This window comes from Podarcis melisellensis (assembly GCF_964234715.1).
Source record: "Podarcis melisellensis genome assembly, chromosome: W".
Taxonomy (NCBI): domain Eukaryota; kingdom Metazoa; phylum Chordata; class Lepidosauria; order Squamata; family Lacertidae; genus Podarcis; species Podarcis melisellensis.
Window position 1 is genome coordinate 10,117,924 of NC_138535.1, and position 22,691 is coordinate 10,140,614.

At 39.9% G+C, this 22,691-nt stretch overlaps 1 protein-coding gene across 2 annotated transcripts in view; it reads right to left on the reverse strand.

Moving 5' to 3' along the window:
• Positions 1-22,691, reverse strand: part of LOC309361132 (UDP-N-acetylglucosamine--peptide N-acetylglucosaminyltransferase 110 kDa subunit-like) — a 145,353-nt gene that overhangs the window by 78,697 nt on the left and 43,965 nt on the right. For both annotated transcript variants that reach the window (XM_081896081.1, XM_081896080.1), the window contains exons 5-7: positions 21,943-22,059; positions 12,437-12,516; positions 2,888-3,083 (exon numbers count right to left, since the gene is read on the reverse strand). In XM_081896081.1, the coding sequence (XP_081752207.1) occupies positions 2,888-3,083; positions 12,437-12,516; positions 21,943-22,059 (393 nt within the window). The remainder of the gene's footprint in view (positions 1-2,887; positions 3,084-12,436; positions 12,517-21,942; positions 22,060-22,691) is intronic.

The window sequence follows — 22,691 nt, forward strand, 5'->3', positions numbered from 1 at the left end:
TTTTCGGGTGGAATCTGTTGCCATCGTCCTTCGAGTCCAGCCCAGGGCGATACATTCAATCTTGCAAGAGTGAAAGCGCTTCTGTATTTTGGGACTGCTAGATTACACCGATAGAGTGCCAGAGTCTCGAAATGGGAAGGGGAAACAGAGTCATACTGCAGGCAAAATTTCCTGATTGTGGCCAAGTTGTTCCGATGCTCGATACCATTGAGGTGCTGGCAAATTAGACCATTTGCTTTACTGACACCCAAAGTGAGTAGCTGTGGTGGTGATAACCACCAGAAGGAAGTTTTCAATAGACGATTTGAGTCCAGGCGCTCTTGGGACAATCCTCCAGCTGTTCTGGGACTACAATGCCCACCATCCCTAGCTCAGAGGACCAGTGGTCAGGGGTGATGGGCGCTGTAGTCCCAAAACAGCCGGATGGCCAAGTTTGGCAACCACTGCTCAAGATCAGGTGTGGCCAAACTTGGCCCTCCAGCTGTTTTGGGACTACAACGTCCATCATCCCTAGCTAACAGGGCCAGTGGTCAGGGATGATGGGCATTGTAGTCCCCCAACAGCTGGAGGGCCAAGTTTGCCTATGCCTGCACAAGAGTCTGTTTAGCCAAGGAGATGCAATTGGTGTCTATTGTGCCAGCAAAATGTGGGTGCCTTAGGAGGAGGTGTCACGAAAATGGGGGAATGTAAACCCGAGGGCTTGAGTGGCGAAAGGGGATTTCTTTTGTAAAGAGCGCTGCTTCTATGTCTCAGGTGCTAATTGCCACGACTGCTTTTCCTCCATTGCTTCTTGGGGTGCCTGGTCCACTGTTAGAGGGAGTTCTGTAAGCAGCCTCAGCTGTGCTGTCATTCCACCACCTGGCCCTCCAGCTGTTTGGGGACTACAACTCCCACCATCCCCAGCTCACGGGACCAGTGGTCAGGGATGGTGGGCCTTGTAGTCCCCAAACAGCTGGAGGGACAAGTTGGGCCATGCCTGGTTTAGGCAGAGCCAAGAGTTAAGTGTCCTACGATCAGCTGGGGAGTGCGGAGCCTCCACTCTGCTCCTGAGAGATCCCTGCCTCCGCTCCTGCTTGCTCTCAAGTAGGAGCAGGGTTGGGCAGCTCAGCTGGGGAGTGCCTGGCTGCCTTTGGGTGGTCCAGGGGCTCTCTGATGCATCTTCCACCTACCACACCCTCAGCAACTATTCAGCCTGGCTGCCTTGCAAGGGCTCTGGTGCGTATGTGGGGGCTCCTTTAAACCTCCCCCTTGAGGGGAGCACAGCCACAAACCCCTCAATGGAAAGTGCGACGGAGCCTGCATCGCCCCAGCTGAGCTGCCCCAATCCAGCTCATGTTCCCGTGCAAGCAGCAACGCTGCCAACAGAGCAGCCCGATCTCACTCCTACTTGCCTGCAAGCAGGAGGTGGATGGGGGTGGTGGCAGTGACATCCCTTGCTGCTCGCTTGCCGCCTGGCCTGCCTTCCCTCCCTCTGTGGCACTCAAAATGGAGGTTATGCTGAGAACAGAGCACATTCTGCTTCTGGAAAAAGTTCCAAAACCGGAACACTCCTTTCAGGCTTTGAAGTATCCGGGTTCCAAGTAGTTCAAGAACTAAGCTGTTTGAAAACTTAAGAGAATGGCGGACTCAATTAGTCCGGATTTGGGGCAAAATGGCAGCCAACGCGACTACCAACCCATCTCAGCTTCTGCCTCTTGAGCTGAGGGACAAGTGCATAGGCTCACGAATTCACATCATGATGAAAAGTGATAAATTGTTGGCACACTCCTAGCATTCGAGGACTTTGTCAACATGGTATTGGAAGATGTTACAGAATTTGAGATCATACCTAAGGATGAAGAATTACAAAGCTAGACCAGATTTTGCTAAATGGAAATAACATAACAATACTGGTTCGCGGAGAAGTGTAAATAAAGTCATATGCCATCATTGAAGACTTCCTGTTAAATCTTCTGTAGGAATATACTGATGAAACTTGATGCGTTTTTAATTTTTATTTTTTTACATTTATATAAAGCCAAATTTCCATTTCAGGAAATTTCTTTTCCAATTTGAACCGACTGGAACTGTATTTATCCCCCCCCACGGGGAGCCTAAACATTTTTTTAAAGGAAAAAAAGCGCTGAGTTATACCATAAAATTATATATCAATGGAAAGATAATCTAATGAAGAACGTTAGCGCAGTAACTTTGATGAAGGATTATTGATGACGACAGCAGTCATAAAGAAGAAATGTGAAACCAACAGAAAAAACGAGGCATACAGGTTCAATTGACGTGTTGGCACTTTGCGATCAATCAGTGGGTTTTGGGTTGCGGTTTGGGCGCTCGATCTCTAAAACAGTGGTGTCCAAACTTTTTTCAAAGTTGGCCAGATTTCATGAAGTGAAGGGCCGTAAGGGCCAACCAAAGTTGTTAACCTTTTTTTTGGGATTGTTGAGCTTTTCTTTAGGGTTGAAGTTGTTGAGATTTTTAAAGGGTTGAACTTGTTGAGGTGTTTTTAGGATTTTACCCTAGGAAATAAACTGCCACAGGGGCCGGATTAAACTGACTAGCGGGCCGGATTAGGCCCCCCCCCCCAACGGACTTTGGACATGCCTGCGCTAAGAGAATTGTGATTGCTTAAGTAAACCAGGGAGTGGGAATGGGGGGAGGAAGTAGACACTCGGTATGAGTAAAGTTGTATGTTATTATATGATTTGATATGAACGTGACAAAGGGAAGATATGAAAATTGAATAAAAATTATATTAAAAAATAAAAGAGGACTTCTTTTAAGTACTGTTCCCCAAGTCCCTCCCCCCAAAGCCCAATTTTGAGATCACCATCCTCCGTAAGGGTTTATTCAGCAAACCCTCCGACATACAGAAAGCAGAAGGGTTTCTTACACTGCCTTTTTCTTTGAGTGCGTTGGCCAGGTTGCAGTAGGCGTCGGGAAAGTGGGGCTGGAGCTCAATGGCCCGCTTGTAGGTATCGATTGCCAGGTCGATCAGCCCCTGTTCGTAATACACACAGGCCAGGTTGCCATGGACGACAGCGTGGTTGGGGCTCAGGCTCAGGGCCCGTAGATAGGCTGCCACGGCTCTGAAATGAGAGCAAGGAGTGGTTCAGTTTCATTATCATCAGGGTGGATAAAAATAAAATAAAATGCTTTGGGAGGGCTATTAAGAGGATGCCAGCGAGGCTGAACCTTTCTGTAAAAAAGACAGGAAAACCTTTGTTTTTGACAGAACGGTAAAAACATTGTGCCATATTGTTATTCCTTTAGTGAAATAAATTGTTTAAATGGTTCTGAAGGAAATGATTCTTTTTCTCCTTCCAGTCAAGTAAACCAGAAAAGTGGTCCAAACAGAAACAGTTAACTTATTAAACCTCACCATCATTTCATCAGTAGTGGTCTATACATTTCTAATAGTCTATGCATTTCTGAAAACTCGTTACTCCAAAAAGGAAACCTTCCTCTGCTTGTCCATATTAAGAGGATACCAGCAAGGCTGAACCATTCTGTAAAAAAGGGATTTGATTATTCCGATAAGGAAACCTTCCTTTATTAGTTAAATAAAATGTTCAAATTGTTATGAAGGAAAGGACTTCCAATCAAGTGCAGCAGAAAAGTTGTCCAAACAGAAACTGTTCACTTATTAAACCTCACCATCAGTTCCGTGTTGGCTGCCCGTTCTGCTGGAAGGGTGAGCTCTTTCACTTGAAAGAGCACCGGTGCTTTGAAGGTTGGGGAACCCGCTAGAGCGACGCGGTACCTCTTAAAAACCTCGGATTGAACATTCCGAGGACTTGGTGTTCCTGCGGGTGCCTGGAACGACTCCCTCACCCCCCGGTAAGCTCTTGATAAGGGCTCTGAGAGCGGGTGAGGTTGGAGACGGAGCCACTTGGGAATAGACTCGCTTCCTTCGTTGCATGAAGCTCCGAGTCCGGCGATCGTGAGCGGCCAATTTCTCCAAGCAACTTTGATTGGAAAAGAGTGAGTAATAAATTAAAAATTTGGATATTTATTTGGAAAGGACAGGGGCTTAAAAAAACGGAGGTCAGTCCCTTCCTCTGATTAAGAGACAAAACAGCTACACCAGCCGAAGCCGCGATCTAAAATTTACGACTTTCTAAAGACTTTCAAGTTAATCTCTGTATCCCTCCTACTAGCAGGGGGAAGTGGGATATACTTTTCAGACTCTTTTAATCCTTGCAGACAGTTTGGATTTACGAGGTATTTTCTTTGTGGAAGCGGACTACCCGGTCGGGAAGACTAGACTTCATTATGACGTTGTAAAGAAAAGGTCACTTTCAACTTTCGTTTTCCTACTTGGGGGGGGGGGGGAGTAACTGCAGCTGCCCAAACTCAAAGGTTTTTCTTTTCCCTTTCTCTTTTAAACAGTACCCCTACCCCCAAATATAAATTGTAAATTGGGACTGTGTTATTAACTTCTGGGGAATTAAGAAAGGATTACAAGTTAGAGAGACTGTTGACTTTTATATTAAGACTGGTGAAGAGGCTTGAGAAGAGAAACTGTCTGTCTCTTTATCTCCCCTTTGTTTGAGACTGACCTTGAACAAAAAAATTGCAAGTTATGGATGGGGGAGAGAAAGGAGAGAGGACAAAGAAAGCAAAAACTAAACCAAGAAGGGACTCTAAGTCACCAGCTTTTGAGGAGCCTGTGTTGCAATTGCTTCAGGAAATTAAAACAGAAGTAAGAGGAAATCAAAAGTCTATACAGGAATTAAAAAGTGACTTTGCTCAATTAAGACAAGATTTGATGCAAGTTAATTCAGATGTATCAGCACATGAGTCAAGACTGGCGCATTTGGAAACTGTGAGAATTGCTGATTTAGAGGCAATTCAGCGACAATCTCAAATTTCAATTGCGTCTCTCCAGCTAAAACAGAGGGAATGTAATCTGAGATTGAGGGGCATACCCCAGAAAGAGCGGGATAATTTGAAGGATTGGTTAATTGAAGAATTTGCAGCGTATTGGGGCCTCTCAAAAGAAGAATTAAATTCCTGGATTGATAAAGCCTACAGATTTGGACCTAAAAAAGATACTACGATCACACATGCCTGTATGGTGATTTTTAAAACCAAAGAGCAGAGAGATATTATTTTAGGCCACCATTACAAAAAAAAGTTTAAAGATAGATGAGAAGGGAATAATTCTGTTTAAAGACATTCCGACATACTTTTTGGCCCTGAGAAATAATTATACTTTTTTGTTTGTTTGTTTTTAAATAAAATTTTTATTGGGTTTTCAGCTTTTTTATACACATAAAAAACAAACACAAACACAAAACAAAACATCTATAATTTCATAGCCTTACTTTCATAATCTTCTTTCCGTGACCTCCCCACACTCCCCTACCCACCTTCCACTTTCATTAAATATCTCAGCAAATTATTTGTTCATATCTCTTAAATGTTGTTCATATCTTTTCTTAAAACTTATCATTTTTCCATTTTTACTTATCATAATTTTGCATATCCCATTTTACACATTAAATCCTTTCTCTGAGGTCGGCCTAATTTCTCTCCCACAAATTCTTCCCTCATTATGTTAAATCAATGATCATAATATTTCCATTCTAAATCCCAGATTTTTACCACCCTATACTCCCCTCCCCCCCTGTCCCGGTTTTCGCCCCTTCCCAAATCAGTGTCCTCAAAAAAGAAAAAACAAATTTAACCCAGATTTCTCACATCAGAGGCTCTTAGGCCCCAGTTAGTCTCTCTCCACCAGTTTTGTTTGTAGTCCTTTTTGTTGGTCTTCTCTTTTCGAAGGAGTTCTATCACCAACTCCTCATATTTTCCTCCTTCCACATCAAGCAGAAACAGTTTCTGTCCAGGATCAACAAATCTCCCATGCTCCAGCTTGAAGAAAAAGTCCCCATCGTGCTTGTTCATTCTTTTATAGCTCAATGTTCTAGTTATTCCAGGGACTACCATCTTTCTCTCCTTTTGCAGATTTGTAATCCATTGGTTGTCTTCTTTATTTCTTTTGTTCCCAAAAGTTGCAGGCTTTTGATTACTCTTTTCCACCTGCACTTCCTCTTCTCCTTCTTCTTTTTCCCCCAATTCTAAAGTTATCTCTTCTTCTACAGCTGCTGATTTTATTTCCACCTGCTTAATTCCATCAACAGAGTTGCTTAGTTTGAGATTGAAGGTCACCAGTTGTTTACTCATGACGTGGCTCTGTTCTTGTAAAGTTCCCACAAGAAAAAACATTTTTTCTATCTCTGCCAGTAATTTTCCTTCAGCAGCCATTGCAATGTCTTTAGTTCCCTCTAGGGGGGTTTCCATCATGGTTCTTTTCCAACAGTCTGTTACTTTGTTGTTCAGAATTAGTTTGTTTCCAATCAGTTCAACTTTTAAAGTAGCACTTTTAATCCAGAAAGATATTTGTAACACAGTTCCAAGTTTTGGCTACCCGTTTGACAGCTCTTTTGACAGCTGTCAAACTCCTTATTCTTTTTCTCGGGCTCACACACAGGGCGCTTCCCAGGTCCGGGGGGGGGGGGGTCAGCCAAGAAAGAAAAACCTCTGAAATTCCTCTCTCTTCCTCTCCAGCACAAATAACTTCTTGATCCAATTTATGAAAGTTATTAATTTAAACACCAGAGTCTTTTCCGACCTAGTGTTCCTCTCTTTGCTTTAAGTCTTTAGGTGGGGGGGGGGGGGAGTGTGGACTTCCTTTTTAACACGTCCCCCGTTCGTACTTAAATTCAAGGATAAAAACTTTTAGTGCCGCAATTTCCTTCTACTCACGGGTTACTTTTTTCAGTCCAATTTCAGGAAGAAAGACAGCGCTCTCCGGTCATGGCTCGCGGCTTCGCTCCGCCGAGGTAGCGATGGACTCTCAGCACCGCGCCGCTCCCCAGTCCACTCCGCAGCCTTTAAAAAGGCTCTTCGCGGGTCGGGGAGGGCGTTTAAGGTGCCCACCGAGTCACCAGGTCCGCAGGCTTCCGCGCCTGCGGTTTTTAAGGGTCCCCGTGTCGCCGGCACGGCAAGACCCGTCCTCAACGGAGCCGATTCCCTCCAGAGCTCGGAGGGAATCCGCCATTACCCGTTCGCGCTGTCCCGGAAGTCCGAGAAATAATTATACTTTTTTGGCCAGTGCCCTAAGAAGAAAGAACATTTTCTTCAGGTGGGAGTTCCCAGAAGGATTATCTTTTAAATTTCAATGAAGGAAACAAAGAATAACAATTGTCGGAGAGAAAGAAAGATTTTTGGAGAAAAACGCAAAAGAGCTTGGACTGGAAAGTTCTCCTTCATTAGGGGCAGGGGCAGTGGGCCCCTAACAAATCAGGATGTCTTTGAAAATCTACTCCTGGAACGTGAATGGTCTAAATTCGCGATTTAAGAGGGATCAAGTTTATCACGTATTGGCAAGACAGAATTTGGACATAATTTGTCTACAAGAAACACGTTACAAGACTTCATAGGAAAATTCTCCAAAAGAAGAAACTTGGGCAGGAATTTATTTCATCCGACAAAGTGAAAAAAGAGGTGTGGTTTTTTTATGTTAAAGAAAAATGGAACCCCAAATTGTTGTTTAAAGATGAGGAAGGGAGGTACATTGGAGTTGAAATTACGGCACAAGGCGATAAGTTTATTTTGCTGGGAATTTATGCACCAAATGATGGCAAAGTGGAATTTTTTAAGAATCTGGACTTAAAACTCATGGATTATATGGATTACAAATTGATTTTAATGGGAGACCTGCATGGAGTAGCATCAACATTAATGGATAAAACACAGGGTCAGAAAATTCCAAGTTCCGGCAGACTACCAAAGATTTTCTTTGATATGACTGATAAATATGATTTGTCGGACATATGGAGGCTACAAAATCCAATGGAGAGAGATTTCACTTTTTTCTCAAATTCAAATCAATCTTTCTCGAGAACCGACTATTTATGGATATCCAGAGATTTGATTCCTAAGGTTACTAAAACAGAAATTTGCCCTAAGACTTGCTCAGATCATAATGCAGTGGTTTTGGAGATGAAATTATACCTGCAGGGTTCCTTTAGATGGAGGATGAATGATGAGTTGTTGAGGAATGAACAGATGATTAGTAAGGCCCAAAAGACTCTAAAAGATTATTTTGAACTAAATATGAACACAGAGGTTGAAACAAGAGTCATTTGGGATGCAAGTAAGGCAGTAATGAGAGGTTTCCTCATACAACAGAACTTGATAAGGAAAAAGATACAGAATGAGAAAAAAGATGATGATAATAATAATAATAATAATAATAATAATAATAATAATAATAATAATTTATTATTTGTACCCCGCCCATCTGGTTGGGTTTCCCCAGCCACTCTGGGCGGCTTCCAACAAAGATAAAAGATACACTGAAATGTCACATATTAAAAACTTCCCTGAACAGGGCTGCCTTCAGATGTCTTCTGAATGTCAGGTAGATGTTTATCGCTTTGACATCTGATGGGAGGGCATTCCACAGGGCGGGCGCCACTACCGAGAAGGCCCTCGGCCTGGTTCCCTGTAACTTGGCTTCTCGCAGTGAGGGAACCGCCAGAAGGCCCTCAGAGCTGGACCTCAGTGTCCGGGCAGAACGATGGGGGAGGAGACGCTCCTTCAGATATACTGGACCGAGGCCGTTTAGGGCTTTAAAGGTCAGCACCAACACTTTGAATTGTGCTCGGAAACGTACTGGGAGCCAATGTAGGTCTTTCAAGACCGGTGTTATATGGTCTCGGCGGCCGCTCCCAGTCACCAGTCTAGCTGCCGCATTCTGGATTAGTTGTAGTTTCCGGGTCACCTTCAAAGGTAGCCCCACGTAGAGTGCATTGCAGTAGTCCAAGCGGGAGATAACCAGAGCATGTACCACTCTAGCGAGACAGTCTGCAGGCAGATAGGGTCTCAGCCTACGTACCAGATGGAGCTGGTACACAGCTGCCCTGGATACAGATTTGACCTGTGCCTCCATGGACAGCTGTGAGTCCAAAATGACTGCCAGGCTGCGCACCTGGTCCTTCAGGGGCACAGTTACCCCATTCAGGACCAGGGAATCCTCCACACCTGCCCGCCTCCTGTCCCCCCAAAACAGTACTTCTGTCTTGTCAGGATTCAACCTCAATCTACAGATAGGTAGCCGTGTTGGTCTGCCATAGTCAAAACAAAAAAAATTCCTTCCAGTAGCACCTTAAAGACCAACTAAGTTAGTTCTTGGTATGAGCTTTCGTGTGCATGCACACGAAGGCTCATACCAAGAACTAACTTAGTTGGTCTTTAAGGTGCTACTGGAAGGAATTTTTTTTGTTTCAACCTCAATCTGTTAGCCGCCATCCATCCTCCAACCGCTTCCAGACACTCACACTCAAATAAAAGACAAAGAGAAGAGTTTAAGATTAATGCCAAAGAGTCAACAGATTCAAAAAGAAATTAAAGCATTGCAGATTCAATTTTCTCAAATTATTAACCAGGAAATAGAATGGAAAATTAAAATGATGAAACAGAGAAACTTTGAATCTGCGAATAAATGTGGGAAATTGTTGGCTTGGCAATTAAAAAAGAGACAGAAGCAAAGTACTATTACAAACATTGTATCTGATGGAAAAATCTATGGAAAACCCTGCAGATATAAGGAAATGTTTTCAGAAATACTTTAAACAGCTGTATAAAAAAGGTAAAGAAGATAAGGATAAAATTGAGCAATTTCTTGTGGAGAATGAAATGCAGAAAATTCCCGAGGATAAAAGGTTCCTACTAAATGGCATGATTACAAGACAGGAGGTTGAGATGGCAATAAATAAGATGCAGTTAGGTAAAGCCCTGGGACCGGATGGTTTTTCTGCAAAATATTATAAAATATTGAAAGATTGGCTAATTCAACCATTGGCAGATGTGTGTAATAAGATTTTAAGAGGGGACAAAGCTCCCGAAACCTGGAAAGATGCATTTATCACTCTGATTCCAAAAATAAGGACCAGGCAGGATTTCTGCCTGGGAGACATATGAAAGGTAACATTAGAAATATAATTGATATAATAGAAAGGTTGGAAGCGAAAAGAAATTGTAAAGCAATGTTAATGTTTATTGATGCTGAAAAGGCCTTTGATAATGTTTCTTGGTTATTTATGATGAAAAACCTAGAAAGAATTGAGGTTGGCCAGGAATTTTTAAATGGTATCAATGCAATCTATTTTGAACAAAAAGCAAAAATCATAGTTAATAATGTGGTCTCAGAGGAAATCAGAATTGAGAAAGGAACCAGGCAAGGGTGCCCGCTTTCCCCTCTGCTATTTATTTCTGTTCTGGAGGTTTTGTTAAACATGTTGAGGAAAGAGGAGGAGGTTAAAGGCATTGTAGTAGGATCCAAGCAATATAAATTAAAATCCTTTGCTGATGACTTGGCTTTAACTTTACAAGATCCAGAAACCAGTGCAGTAAAAGCACTGGAGCCGATTCAAAAGTTTGGGCAGGTAGCAGGATTTATATTAAACAAGAGCAAAACCAAAGTTTTAGAAAAAAACTTAGATAATGAGGAAAGAAAAAACCTTTTTGAAAGGACAGGCCTTGTTTCTGTGAAAAGAGTTAAATATTTGGGTGTGAACTTATCGGTAACGAATTTGAATCTTTATAAAGATAACTATGAAAAATTATGGAATGAAATCAAGAGAGATCTTGAGATATGGTCAAACCTAAAACTTTCATTGATGGGCCGAATATCGGTGGTTAAGATGAATGTATTGCCGAAGATGCTGTTTTTATTTCAAGTTTTACCAATCATTGATAATGTTAAATGTTTTAAAGAATGGCAGAAGGTATTGTCTAAATTTATCTGGCAGGGGAAAAAACCTAGAATTAAATATAAATTACTTACAGATATAAAAGAGAGAGGGGGCTTTTCCCTACCAGATTTGAAGATACACTTTGAAGCTGCCGCATTCTGCTGGATCAAGGATTGGATTCAATTAGAGAATGATGATGCGCTAGACTTGGAGGGATTGGATAATCGTTTTGGATGGCATGCATATCTATGGTATGATAAGGTAAAGGCCCACAGTGCTTTTAAGAATCATGCAATTAGAAAGGCATTATACAATGCATGGACTAGATACAAAGATCTCTTACAAAAACACCAAAATGGATTTCACCAATTGTAGTAAAGTTAGGATTATTTAGAAATTATTCTTTGGTCAAGCAAAAGGGAGTGAAGCCTTATGGGAACTCCATCAGCCATAAGGGACCCTGGGAAAGAAGTTGTGTCTCTTTAAACTCCAGACTAACTGGCTCAGTGGTGTGAAAGGTTTATTAGAACCAAGGAAGTTTGCCGGAGAGCAGAGACAAGAGAAGGGAGGGACAAGCGGTTGGGGGTGAGCATTACTACACCAATGGAAGCACAGGCCCAAAAAAAGTTAAATATGGAAAACAAATGGTTGAGGTATTCAGATTTGTTAGAGAATCAGGAAGGTTTTAAATTAAAACCATTTGAACAAATGAAAGATAAAGTGAATTGGTTACAATATTATCAAATTAACGAATTATATAAGATGGGTAAGAGAAATGGTTTTGCAACAGAAAAAAACAAATTGGAAACGGAGTTGTTAGATACTAATGATAAGAATATGTCTAAAATGTACAGTTTGTTGGAGTGGCACACAAAGGATGAACAAGTTAAATCGGTTATGATTGATTGGGCAAGGGATGTGGGACATAACATAATGATGGAGGATTGGGAGAAGCTATGGAGGAAAGGGGTCAAGTTCACTGCATGTATGATGTTAAAGGAAAACATTATGAAGATGATGTATAGATGGTACTTGACCCCTGTAAAACTAGCAAAGATTTATCACAAAAGTGATAACCTTTGTTGGAAATGTAAAGAAAAAGAAGGCACTTTTTTCCATATGTGGTGGACTTGTCCCAAGGTGAAAGACTTCTTGGAGAAGATTTATAACGAACTGAAAAAAATGTTGAAATATACATTTATTAAGAAGCCAGAAGCCGTTCTCCTTGGAATAACAGGTTTAGAATTGCCCAAGAAAGATGTTAAATTGTTCAAATTGTTATGAAGGAAAGGACTTCCAATCAAGTGCAGCAGAAAAGTTGTCCAAACAAACTGTTCACTTATTAAACCTCACCATCATTTCATCATTATCTGTCTATGTAGAACCAAAAAGGAAACCTGCCAGCAAGGTTGAACCTTTCTGTAAAAAGAGGATTTAAAACAAGTCTTACGGATTAGGGATTTAAATTGTGAGTTAAATCAATTTGATTTAAATCAAATCCACCCTCTAAGGCAACAAGGGATTGAACACATATCCCCACTGGCAATGGGAGTTAGTTTGGGTATGGGTGCAACCACTAAACTGAGAATATAATACGTAATGTGATTATACGTAAAACCAATAAAAACCATTTATATAAAAAAGAGAGAATATAAGCTATACGCCTATTTGCTTACCTGTCAAATATACGTGCCTCCTTCAAGACGTTCCCCAGATTAATGTAAGCGTCCAGGAAGTTCGGATCCAGGGTCACCGCCTGAGAATATTTAAGACAATTGATTTTTGTTACTAATGTAACAGCATGGTTACTTTTAAATAAGTGGGTCAATCCTACCTACCTACATTAATTTACCTAATCTACCTACCTACCTAATCTATATATCTACCTACCTACCTAATCTAATCTACCTACCATTAAACCTACTGACCTATCTACCTACCTTCCTATTTACCTACCCTACCTACCTACTTTATTTACCTACCTACCATCTAATCCAGGCATGGCCAAACTTGGCCCTCCAGCTGTTTGGAGACTACAACTCCCATCATCCCTAGCTAACATCCCTGATCCCTAGTGGTCAGGGATGATGGGAATTGTAGTCCCAAAACATCTGGAGGGCTGAGTTTGGCCATGCCTGAATCTACCTACCTACCTACCCTATTTATCCAATCTACCTATCTAATCTAATTTATCTACCTATCTACCTAATCTATCCATGTACCTACCTATCTAATCTACCTACCTACCCTATCTAATCTATCTAATCTACTTACCTACCTATCATCTATCTCATCTATCTATGCAAGGAATATCAACTGTATGAGAAAACTCTAATGGTACCAACAGGACGCTGGAGGCCCATTGCAGTAGAAGAAATGCCTCCAATTTTAATACAAAAAAGAATGGGAAATGTTTATTGCAGTGTATACAAGTTAATACATTAGCAGGATTTTTTTAAAAAACCAGCTGTAATATTATAGGCAATGATTAAATTTGGAGGTAATTAGACATGAAGATTAAATTGACATGCATGAATGAAGATAATTCAAAGGAATCAGGGGAGGAAGGGTAGGGAAGTAAAATAATCCCATAATGTGGAATTAACATTAATTGTATAGACAATTAAAAAGAAAACACTTTAATGTAATGATTTGGTTTCTTGTGATATAAATATATATATTTGTATCACATATAAATATATATGTAATATATATATATATATATATATATATATATATATATATATATATATATATATATATGAAATGCATCCAATTTTGACCGTTTTATTACAATCAGCCCTGTAACATCTTGTGTTTTCAAATGCACCACTAAACGAAACAGTGATATACTAATATGCAGCTGTTATGTGACTTGGTAAGCAGTACGATGACCATCACAAACTCGGAAGTGTTTTTGACATAGATACACCACAAAACTAGAGATGGGAAGGCCTGGGGAAAAAACCCGGAAAAATTGGGCAAAAAACCCAGTTTCCTCCCCTATTTTTCCAAAGGCATTTTTTTTCTGGGGAAAAAATTGGAAAAAACCAGTTTGATATAGATTGAATATTCCACGCACATGTGGTTGTTTTTTTTTCAAATTTCCCGGGGGAAAACAGGGGGGGGGGGTGACTGTTTTCTTCTTCTTCAATTTTCCCGGTTTAGGGAAGTTTTGAATTACTGATGTTTTAATATCTTTTTCATCTTTTGTTGGAAGCCGCCCAGAGTGGCTGGCGAAACCCAGCCAGATGGACAGGGTATACACAATAAATTATTATTATTATTATTATTATTATTATTATTATTATTATTATTATTATTCCTTATATTGTGGACATGTACATTGGTCAAAGCTTTCTGGGAAATGATATATGATGAGTTAAATAAATTGTTTAAAAATACATTTGTCAAAAAGCCAGAAGTCTTCTTAATAGGTATAATAGGCAAAGAGTTTCCAAGAGAAAAGACTTTTTATGTATGCAACGACAGCAGAGAGAATGCTACTAACCCAATGGGGCTTAGATTGGATTGTTATGAATGAAAAAATTAATAAAAAATTATTTAAAATAAGACGATGAAAGAATGCTACTTGCCCAATTAATGTGGCTTATATTGGATTATTAATGAAAAAAAGAATTTTAAAATATTTAAAAAGAGAATGCTACTTGCCCAATTAATGGGGCTTTTTAAAAAAAAATTATTAACAATTTCAACATAACAAAGTATCAAAACATATCATATTCACTCTCCCCCCACCTCCCTCGACTTCCCTCAGCTCCTCTCTCTGATTTCTCAACATGCATACTGTAAAATTGTATAAATCCTTATATTATCTATTTATTATGTTAACAATCAATAAATTTGTGTATGTTTATTTAAAACCTGCCAGGGAGTCCAATTCATTTTGGTGTTTTGGTTTTTTTAGTAATTTGTAAAAAGTTCCCAGTCTTCTTTGAAGTCACAGTTGTCCTCATCTCGCATTTTGTATGTCATTAAATTTCTCTTGCCACTGTTCCTTTGCCGGGGTTTCCTGATTCTTCCATCTTTGTGCTATCAAGACTCTTACCCCTGTTGTAGCATATATAAATAAATTCTTCGTTTTCCTTGGCAGGTCTTGTCCTACAATCCCTAACAAAAATGCTTCTGGTTTTTTAAAAAATGTCATTTTGAACATTTTCTTCAATTCATTATATATCATTTCCCAAAAAAAATTAATTTCTCTACATTCCCACCACATATGATAAAAGGTCCCTTCTTTTTCTTTGCATTTCCAACATATGGTTGACCCAGTTTTGTACATTTTTGCTATCTGTACTGATGTTGTATACCATCTGTACATCATTTTCATATAGTTTTCTTTCAAGAGAGAACAGTCTGTAAATTTTAAATCTGTTTTCCAGTTTTTCCCAATCCTCAAATTGTATATTATGTCCTATATCTTGTGCCCATTTGATCATGACTGATTTTACCTCCTAATCTTTTGTTTCCCATTCTAACAGAATACTATATGCACCCTTCAGCAACTTTATTTTTCCTTCTATAACTTCCTTTTGAAATCTAGAAGTGGTATAACTAAATCCTTTCTTGTTATCTTCTTTGTATATATCATGTAATTGCCTGTAATGTAACCAGCTCTGAAAATGATCTTTTATCTCCCTGTACTCTTTTAATTTCCATTTTCCTTTTTGATCGTTTAATAAATCTCTATATGTAAGCCACTTCCGTTTCTTGCCAAGTGGTTTGAGCAACAAAACCAGTCCCTAATTCATACCAAACATGCAGCCTCATAATACAATTTCAGGTCTGGGAGGGCAAAGCCACCTCTTTCTTTTGTATCTGTAAGTATCTTATGTTTAATCCTTGGCCTTTTGCACCCCCAGATAAACTTGGAAATTTCCTTCTGCCATCTTTTGAGGCAATCATCTTTTACCATTACTGGGAACGTCTGAAAAACAAAGAGCATTTTTGGCAAAACATTCATTTTTACCGCTGCTACTTTTCCGAGTAGGGAGAGGTTCATTCTGTTGGGATTCGCAGGATACTGAGTAAGTCTGCAGGCTTCAATAGGATGATGCAATACTCTGTGAAGTGCTGGGTCAGAGTGACTCAGCAGGAGTGTGATTAGTGTGATTGGCTATCACCTGTTTTAAAAAGGAAAGCCTGTTTAACAGTGGTTGTATGGTGGTTGTGCTGTGGTGTGGTGATGCTGTGGTGGAGAGTATTCGTTTGCCTTAAGGAGCAGGTACTCTGTATGGACTGTTTTTGTAAATACCTGTATATAGCTCACATTAAAAAGACTGCACTGGGAAAAACCTGGGACTCTGAGCGTTTCTGCTAAAAGCGTCGCAAGGAATTTGCGACACATTCTGCTCCATATTTCTAAATTTCTTTTTATCTCAAGCCAATTGTTTCATAATTATCTTTATTAATGTTTATATTTTTTGCAGTTAACCAAATCCCTAAATATTTTACTTTTTTATGGACTTCTATCTCAATGCTTTGCTCCAACTCTTTTTCCTCTTCTTCCTTCATTTTTTTTACTAATAACTTAGTTTTATTTCTATTTAATTTAAATCCTGCCACTTCCCCAAATTTTTGATTTTTTTCTATGATTCTAGGGAGAGAATTTTTTGGGTCTTCCACTGTAATCACTAAATCATCAGCATATGCTTTCAATTTAAACTCATTTTTCCCAGTTTTTATCCCAGTGATCTCTTTGTCTGCTCTTATACTGCTAGCAAGTACAGTGGTACCTTGGGTTACAGACGCTTCAGGTTACAGACTCCGCTAACCCAGAAATAGTACCTTGGGGTAAGAACTTTGCTTCAGGATGAGAACAGAAATCGCATGGTGGCGGCGCGGCGGCAGCAGCAGGAGCCCCGTTAGCTAAAGTGGTGCTTCAGGTTAAGAACAGTTTCAGGTTAAGAATGGACCTCCAGAACGAATTAAGTTCTTAACCCGAGGTACCACTGTACTTCCAGTGGTACCACTGTACTTCCAGGACCAGAATGAACAAGAGTGGTGATAGTGGACATCCTTGTCTAGTTCCTTTATGTATCTTACAATCATCCGCTATCACCTGATTTACAATTAATTTAGCTTTTTGTTCTGAATATATTGCTTGTATTCCCTTTAAAAAATTAATTCCACAATTAATTTCTTCAAGTAATTTGTCATGAAATTCCAAGAGACGTTGTTAAAGGCTTTTTCGCCATCTATAAACATCATTGCTGCTTTCTTTTCATTTTTGACCTCCAGGTATTCTATTACATTCAGAACCTCTCTTATATTCTCTTTCGTTTGTCTACCTGGATGGAATCCTACCTGATCTTGATGTATGTACTCATTTAATATTTTTTTCATTCTATTAGCTAAAACGTTTGCAAATAATTTATAATCATTATTTAACAATGAGATAGGCCTGTAATTTTTAATTTGCAGCAAATCTGAATCTTGTTTTGGAATTACTGTGATGTAGGCTTCTTTCCATGTTTCTGGAATTTCACCTGTATTTAAAATCTCATTCATGACATCTTTCAATGCGTTTACCAATTGTTCACTTATTTTTTTATAATACTTTGCTGTTAATCCATTTGGACCTGGGGATTTGCCATTTTTTGTCCACTTTATTGCCTCTAACACTTCTTGAACTGTTATTTGAGTATTTAAGATCACCATTTGTTCCTCTTATTTTTGGCAGATTACTACTTTTAATATAATCCTCAATTTAAAAAAAAATCCTTCCCTTTCCTTTACAATTCTGAGAAATATTTTACAAATGCTGCTCTTATTTCTTTCATCTTATCTGTGATCTTTCCATTTATGTTAATTTTGTTTATGGAGTTTCTTTGTTCACTTTTCTTCAACTGCCACGCTAGCAGTTTTCCTGATTTATTGGCATGCTCAAAATATTTTTGTTTCATTCTTTTTATTTTCCAGCTAATTTCCTCATTAACTATCATAGTGTATTGAGTTTGTAATGTTCTAATTGCCTGTTTAACTGACTCTCTATTTGCTTTCTTTGACAATTGTTTCTCCTTATCCACAATTTCATCCAAAACCTCTTTCTTCCTTTTTTCTTTCAATTTTTTTAAAATGAGTTTTGTTGTATAAACAGTCCCCTCATTACCGCCTTGTGTCCCAGATCATCTGCAATTTTGTCTGTCTCTGAATGTTTATTTCAAAATAATCACTCAGTTTTTAACTTTTTCCATAAATTTTTGATCATCTAATAATCAACACAGACTGGAAACTTCACACTGGACTTCAAGCATCTGGCATTGTGTGCCTCCCCATTCTTCATCCAGACTCTGGGTCCTTGGTTTCCAAATGAGATGCAAAAGCTGCTCTCATCAGAAAAGAGATTTGGGGAGCCATGTCATCGGCTGGTGTTGGTCCACTGTGCTTCATTAAGTCCAGGGTCAACGCAGCCGTCTACCAGGAGATTTTGGAGCACTTCATTCTTCCTTCCGCAGACGAGCTTTATGGGGATGCTGACTTCATTTTCCAGCAGGACTTTGGCACCTGCCCACACTGCCAAAAGTACCAAAACCTGGTTCAATGCCCATGGGATTACTGTGCTTGATTGGCCAGCAAACTTGCCTGACCTGAACCCCATAGAGAATCTATGGAGCATTGCCAAGAGAAAGATGAGAGACATGAGACCAAGCAATGCAGAAGAGCTGAAGGCTGCTATTGAAGCACCCTGGTCTTCCATAACACCTCAGCAGTGCCACAGGCTAATAGCATCCATGCCACGCCGCATTGAGGCAGTAATTGATGCAAAAGGGGCCCAAACCAAGTACTGAGTACATGTGCATGCATCTACTTCTCAGAGGTCCAATATAGCTCTATTTGCAGTCCTTGTTTTGCTGATTTCATTTAATAATCTAATTTTCTGAGATTGTTAATTTGGGGTTTTCATCACAATTATAACAATTATAACAAATAAAGGCTTGACATATCTCGCCTTGCATGCTATGAGTCTATCTCATATATTAGTTTCACCTTTTAAGTTGAATTACTGAAATAAATGAACTTTTCCATGAGTTTCTAATCTCCTGAGTTTCACCTCTAAATCTCCCATTAAAATCATCTTTTGGTCTGCAAATTCAAGTTTCCATTTTTTGTTTTAAAAAAACCTGCTTTTTTCTCATTGGGGGCATAAATTCCCACCAAGATCACCTTCTCTCCCTGAATTTTTATTTGTACTATTAAAAGCCTACCTTTCTCATCCTTCTGAATCAATTTGGGTTCTAATGCAGGAATAATGTAAAAAATTACTCCTCTCTTTTTTGCTTTATCCGCCAAGATAAAGTCCAATCCTAATATTTTATTAATTAAAACTCTTTTATACTTTCTTGCAATGTGTGTTTCTTGAAGACAAATTATATCTAGTTTTTGTTTTTAAATTACAGTTGAATCCTGTTACGTTTAGCTTTGCAGTTCAAACCGTTCACATTCCAGCTCAATATTTTAAGATTGGCCATTATCAGAGTCAGTTACAATATCTGTTTTTCCACCTGTTGCTCATTCCAACGACAGCCGCTCCAAAGCAGCTCTTTGTTCTGCTATTGGGTCTGTTCTCGTGTCATGTCCAGGGTCTAAGTCTCTCCTATGTTTTTCAAAAAATTCTTTGGCCTGGTATTCTGTTGTCAACCTGTATCTTTCTTTCATAAATGTGAATGAAATCCCTTCTGGATATTCCCATTTATACCTGATGTCCACCCTCTTCAATGCTGTTGCTAAAAAAACAGTACTTATGCCTCCTAAGTCTCAATTTCAGTGGAATTTCCCGAAAAATGTCAACTTTCTGTTCAGTAACCAGCAGACTGTCCTCAAAACTTTTTTGAAGGATTGCATCCTTCATTATTTTTTTTAAACTAGTGTTAATAGGACATCTCCTGGCCACTTTCTCAGTCTACTTTCTCTCGTCTTTACTCTGAAACAGCTCTCCATTCTGCAATAGTCTGTGTAACATATGGATCTAAATTCTGTTCTGTCTCTGATTCTGGTAGGCCTCTTATTCTTACTGTCCTTAGCTGTAAAAGGAGGATTTGATCTTCCGACTCATTTTGCTTCTCTTGTAGTCCTCCCACTGTCCCCATGACTGCTTTTTGTTCCTCCTTCAAGCGCCCTAACTCCTCAGTAGTTTTTTCCAATTTATCCACTTTGCTTTCTAAATTATTGACCTTTTCACCTAATTTTCCAAATTGTTCTGTCAGTAACTTGTTGAGAGTTCTCCATATCCCTATGCACTTGTTCTGTCAACAATTTATTAGATTTCTCCATATCCATATGCACTTGTTGAGTAAAACTTTTCATTGACTGAACCATCTCTTTCTTGAATTCCATAAACTGTTGTGTAAGGAAATCAGTATGTTCTGCTTTCCCTACTTTTCTAATGTCTCTTCCTGCACACTTGCTTGTCTTTTGTCCATAGCAGATTTCCTAGTAACCGCTGCTGCCTGTTGCTTACCCACCATATCTAGGCCAGCAGTCTTTCCCACAGTTCGGCACTCTTGTTTTGAACTCTTCAAGGCCACACCTGCGCTTCCTGGCTCAGCCCAGAAGTGTAAATACTTTCGCACTCCCAGACTGAACCATGAATTTTTTATTTCCCTTTAAGCAACCTTCCCTCTCCTAGCAATCCCTCAAGACAGTAAACCAAAAACAGACAAAAAAACATAAAACAGCCCAAGAACAGACAAAGGAAGGATATAAAATAATATCTCACTGTATAAAATACAGAAAGTAGCAATTCTTATACCCAAGCCCTTAAAAAACAGAAAGAAAAAACAGTTCCAAGTCAAATCAACTCAATCAAACAAACAAGACCAGTCCCAATCCAGCCAACATATAAAATTAATATAAAATCATATACTTCTCTTCAGTCCTGTCCTTTCATTTTCCAGAAGATGGTGGGAAATAATAGTCCAACTTTTTATAAATCCAGGCTGTACTTTCAAACTAAAAGTCCATGTCCAATTCCACGTCCATGTAAACTGTTCTTTAGTATTTTGTAATCCAATTTTTCCCAACTTTTTGGCTTTATATATAAGTCCCATATATGCTGAAGTGTTCAAGTCTTTTTTGACAGGTAGTATTTCTTAAATCCCCTGGTCTTCTAAAGGCACTGATGTTAATTCCAAAGCTATTCCAGGTTCTCCTTCCTCCTTTAGGAATTTCTCCCTCAATAAGGTAGAGAGTTCTCCTGCTTAGCCCCAATTTAATGCCTCCAAGTTCCAGGGCTGGGATTAAAGCTCGTATTTCCACAGCCTTCCCCCCCCACCCCCGTCTTTTTGCTTCCTACTCTGCCAAAGGTATCAATCTGTCAAGTTCTCTCCAGCTGTTAATTTGTATCCCTCCCCCCCCCCCACCCGGGTAACTTGACACAACTGTTTCTAAAGTATATCCAAAAGAAGGAAACAGTCGCAAAAGTCCAAGTCAAACCCTTACAAAATCTCCATGGCTGTAAATGCCTATCTGTCTCCCATTCACAAAAAAGTCCCTTGCAGAGCCTGTCCGCAGAAATCGGAAGCTGACTTTCTTTTTGGCTTCTGTTTTACCAAATCAGTCAATTTAATCCTAATTCTTCTTTTTTAAAGCTTTATTTGGCTTTTACCTCTAATTGGAAAATCCGCTGCTTCTGTGGTGGTATGTGGCTTCAGTAGAAGAGTGCGTTGGAGCCGGGAGTGGACTCAAGCCTCCTCCTTTTCCCCCGTGCACAAAACGACAGCTGGGGGATTCGGGGGGGGACGAATTATTGCGCTCTGCTGGACCCCTACGACCTCCACTCCACCATGGGGGTTTTTTCGGGGGTGCACCAAGCCCTGGCGGTCACCCCTAATGCTCTAATTGCCTGGACCGTGTCATCCCTTAAGCAGACGACACAGAGCTCACCGCCATTAGTCTCCGCAGCAAATGAGGCTTAGATTGGATTATTGATGAAAAAATTAATAAAAAATGATTTAAAAAGAGAATGCTACTTGCCCAATTAAAGTGGCTTAGATTGGATTGTTATGAATGAAAAAAATAAAAAATATATATTTCAAAGAGAGAGAGAACACTACTAGCCCAATTAATGGGGCTTATAGTGGATTATCATCATCGTTATAATTATTATTATTTTTCCAGGCCTTCCCATGTCTACAGAGCCCAGAACCCCTGGGACAGTTACCTTCTCAAAATGATGAATCGCCAGCCAGATTTCCCCTTGCGCGTTGAACACGCAGCCAAGGTTACTCCACGCCACTGCAAAGTTGGGCTGGGTCTCGATGGCTTTCAGGTAGCAGGCCTTGGGAGAGTCGAGGGGCAGTAGGTACAGGGGGAATGGGATATTTGAACAAAAGAAAAGCAAGAAAAAAATTCCCATTAGTCCCCCTCCTCTGACCGGCCAAAAGTGATCCTGCAGTAGAGGCTCGCTCGCGCCAAAACTAGCCTGCTGGCGGATGGAGCTGCGCTGGCGCAAACCAGGACCCAAGTGCAAATCCACCATTATCAGTTACGCTGACCCTTCAATATATAGCAATTCTTTCCTAGCACGCAATTCCTCAGCCAAGTCCAGGGAAGCTGCTTTCGGATTCACAACTGGCTTGCGATACGCCACCGTTTGGATTGCGACGCAGTTTGGATAACATCCCGACTGAGGTCTAGTAGCTCTTCAGATGACCTGTGGGCCTGTCTCTCCCAAATATTGTCCAGTTAAGTCAAAATTGCAATGGTGCCTTGGTTCTCAAATGCCGAAAACCCGGAAGAAAGCGTTAAAATTCTTATTTTACAGAAATGTTCAACCTTGCTGGCATCCTCTTTATATGGACAATACAAAACTTCTTTATTGAAAATGCCTGCTCCATAGGTCTTATCTTACTACACTAGGGATTATATATAATGCAATTTCATGCATATCAGTTAATATCTTGACCCTGC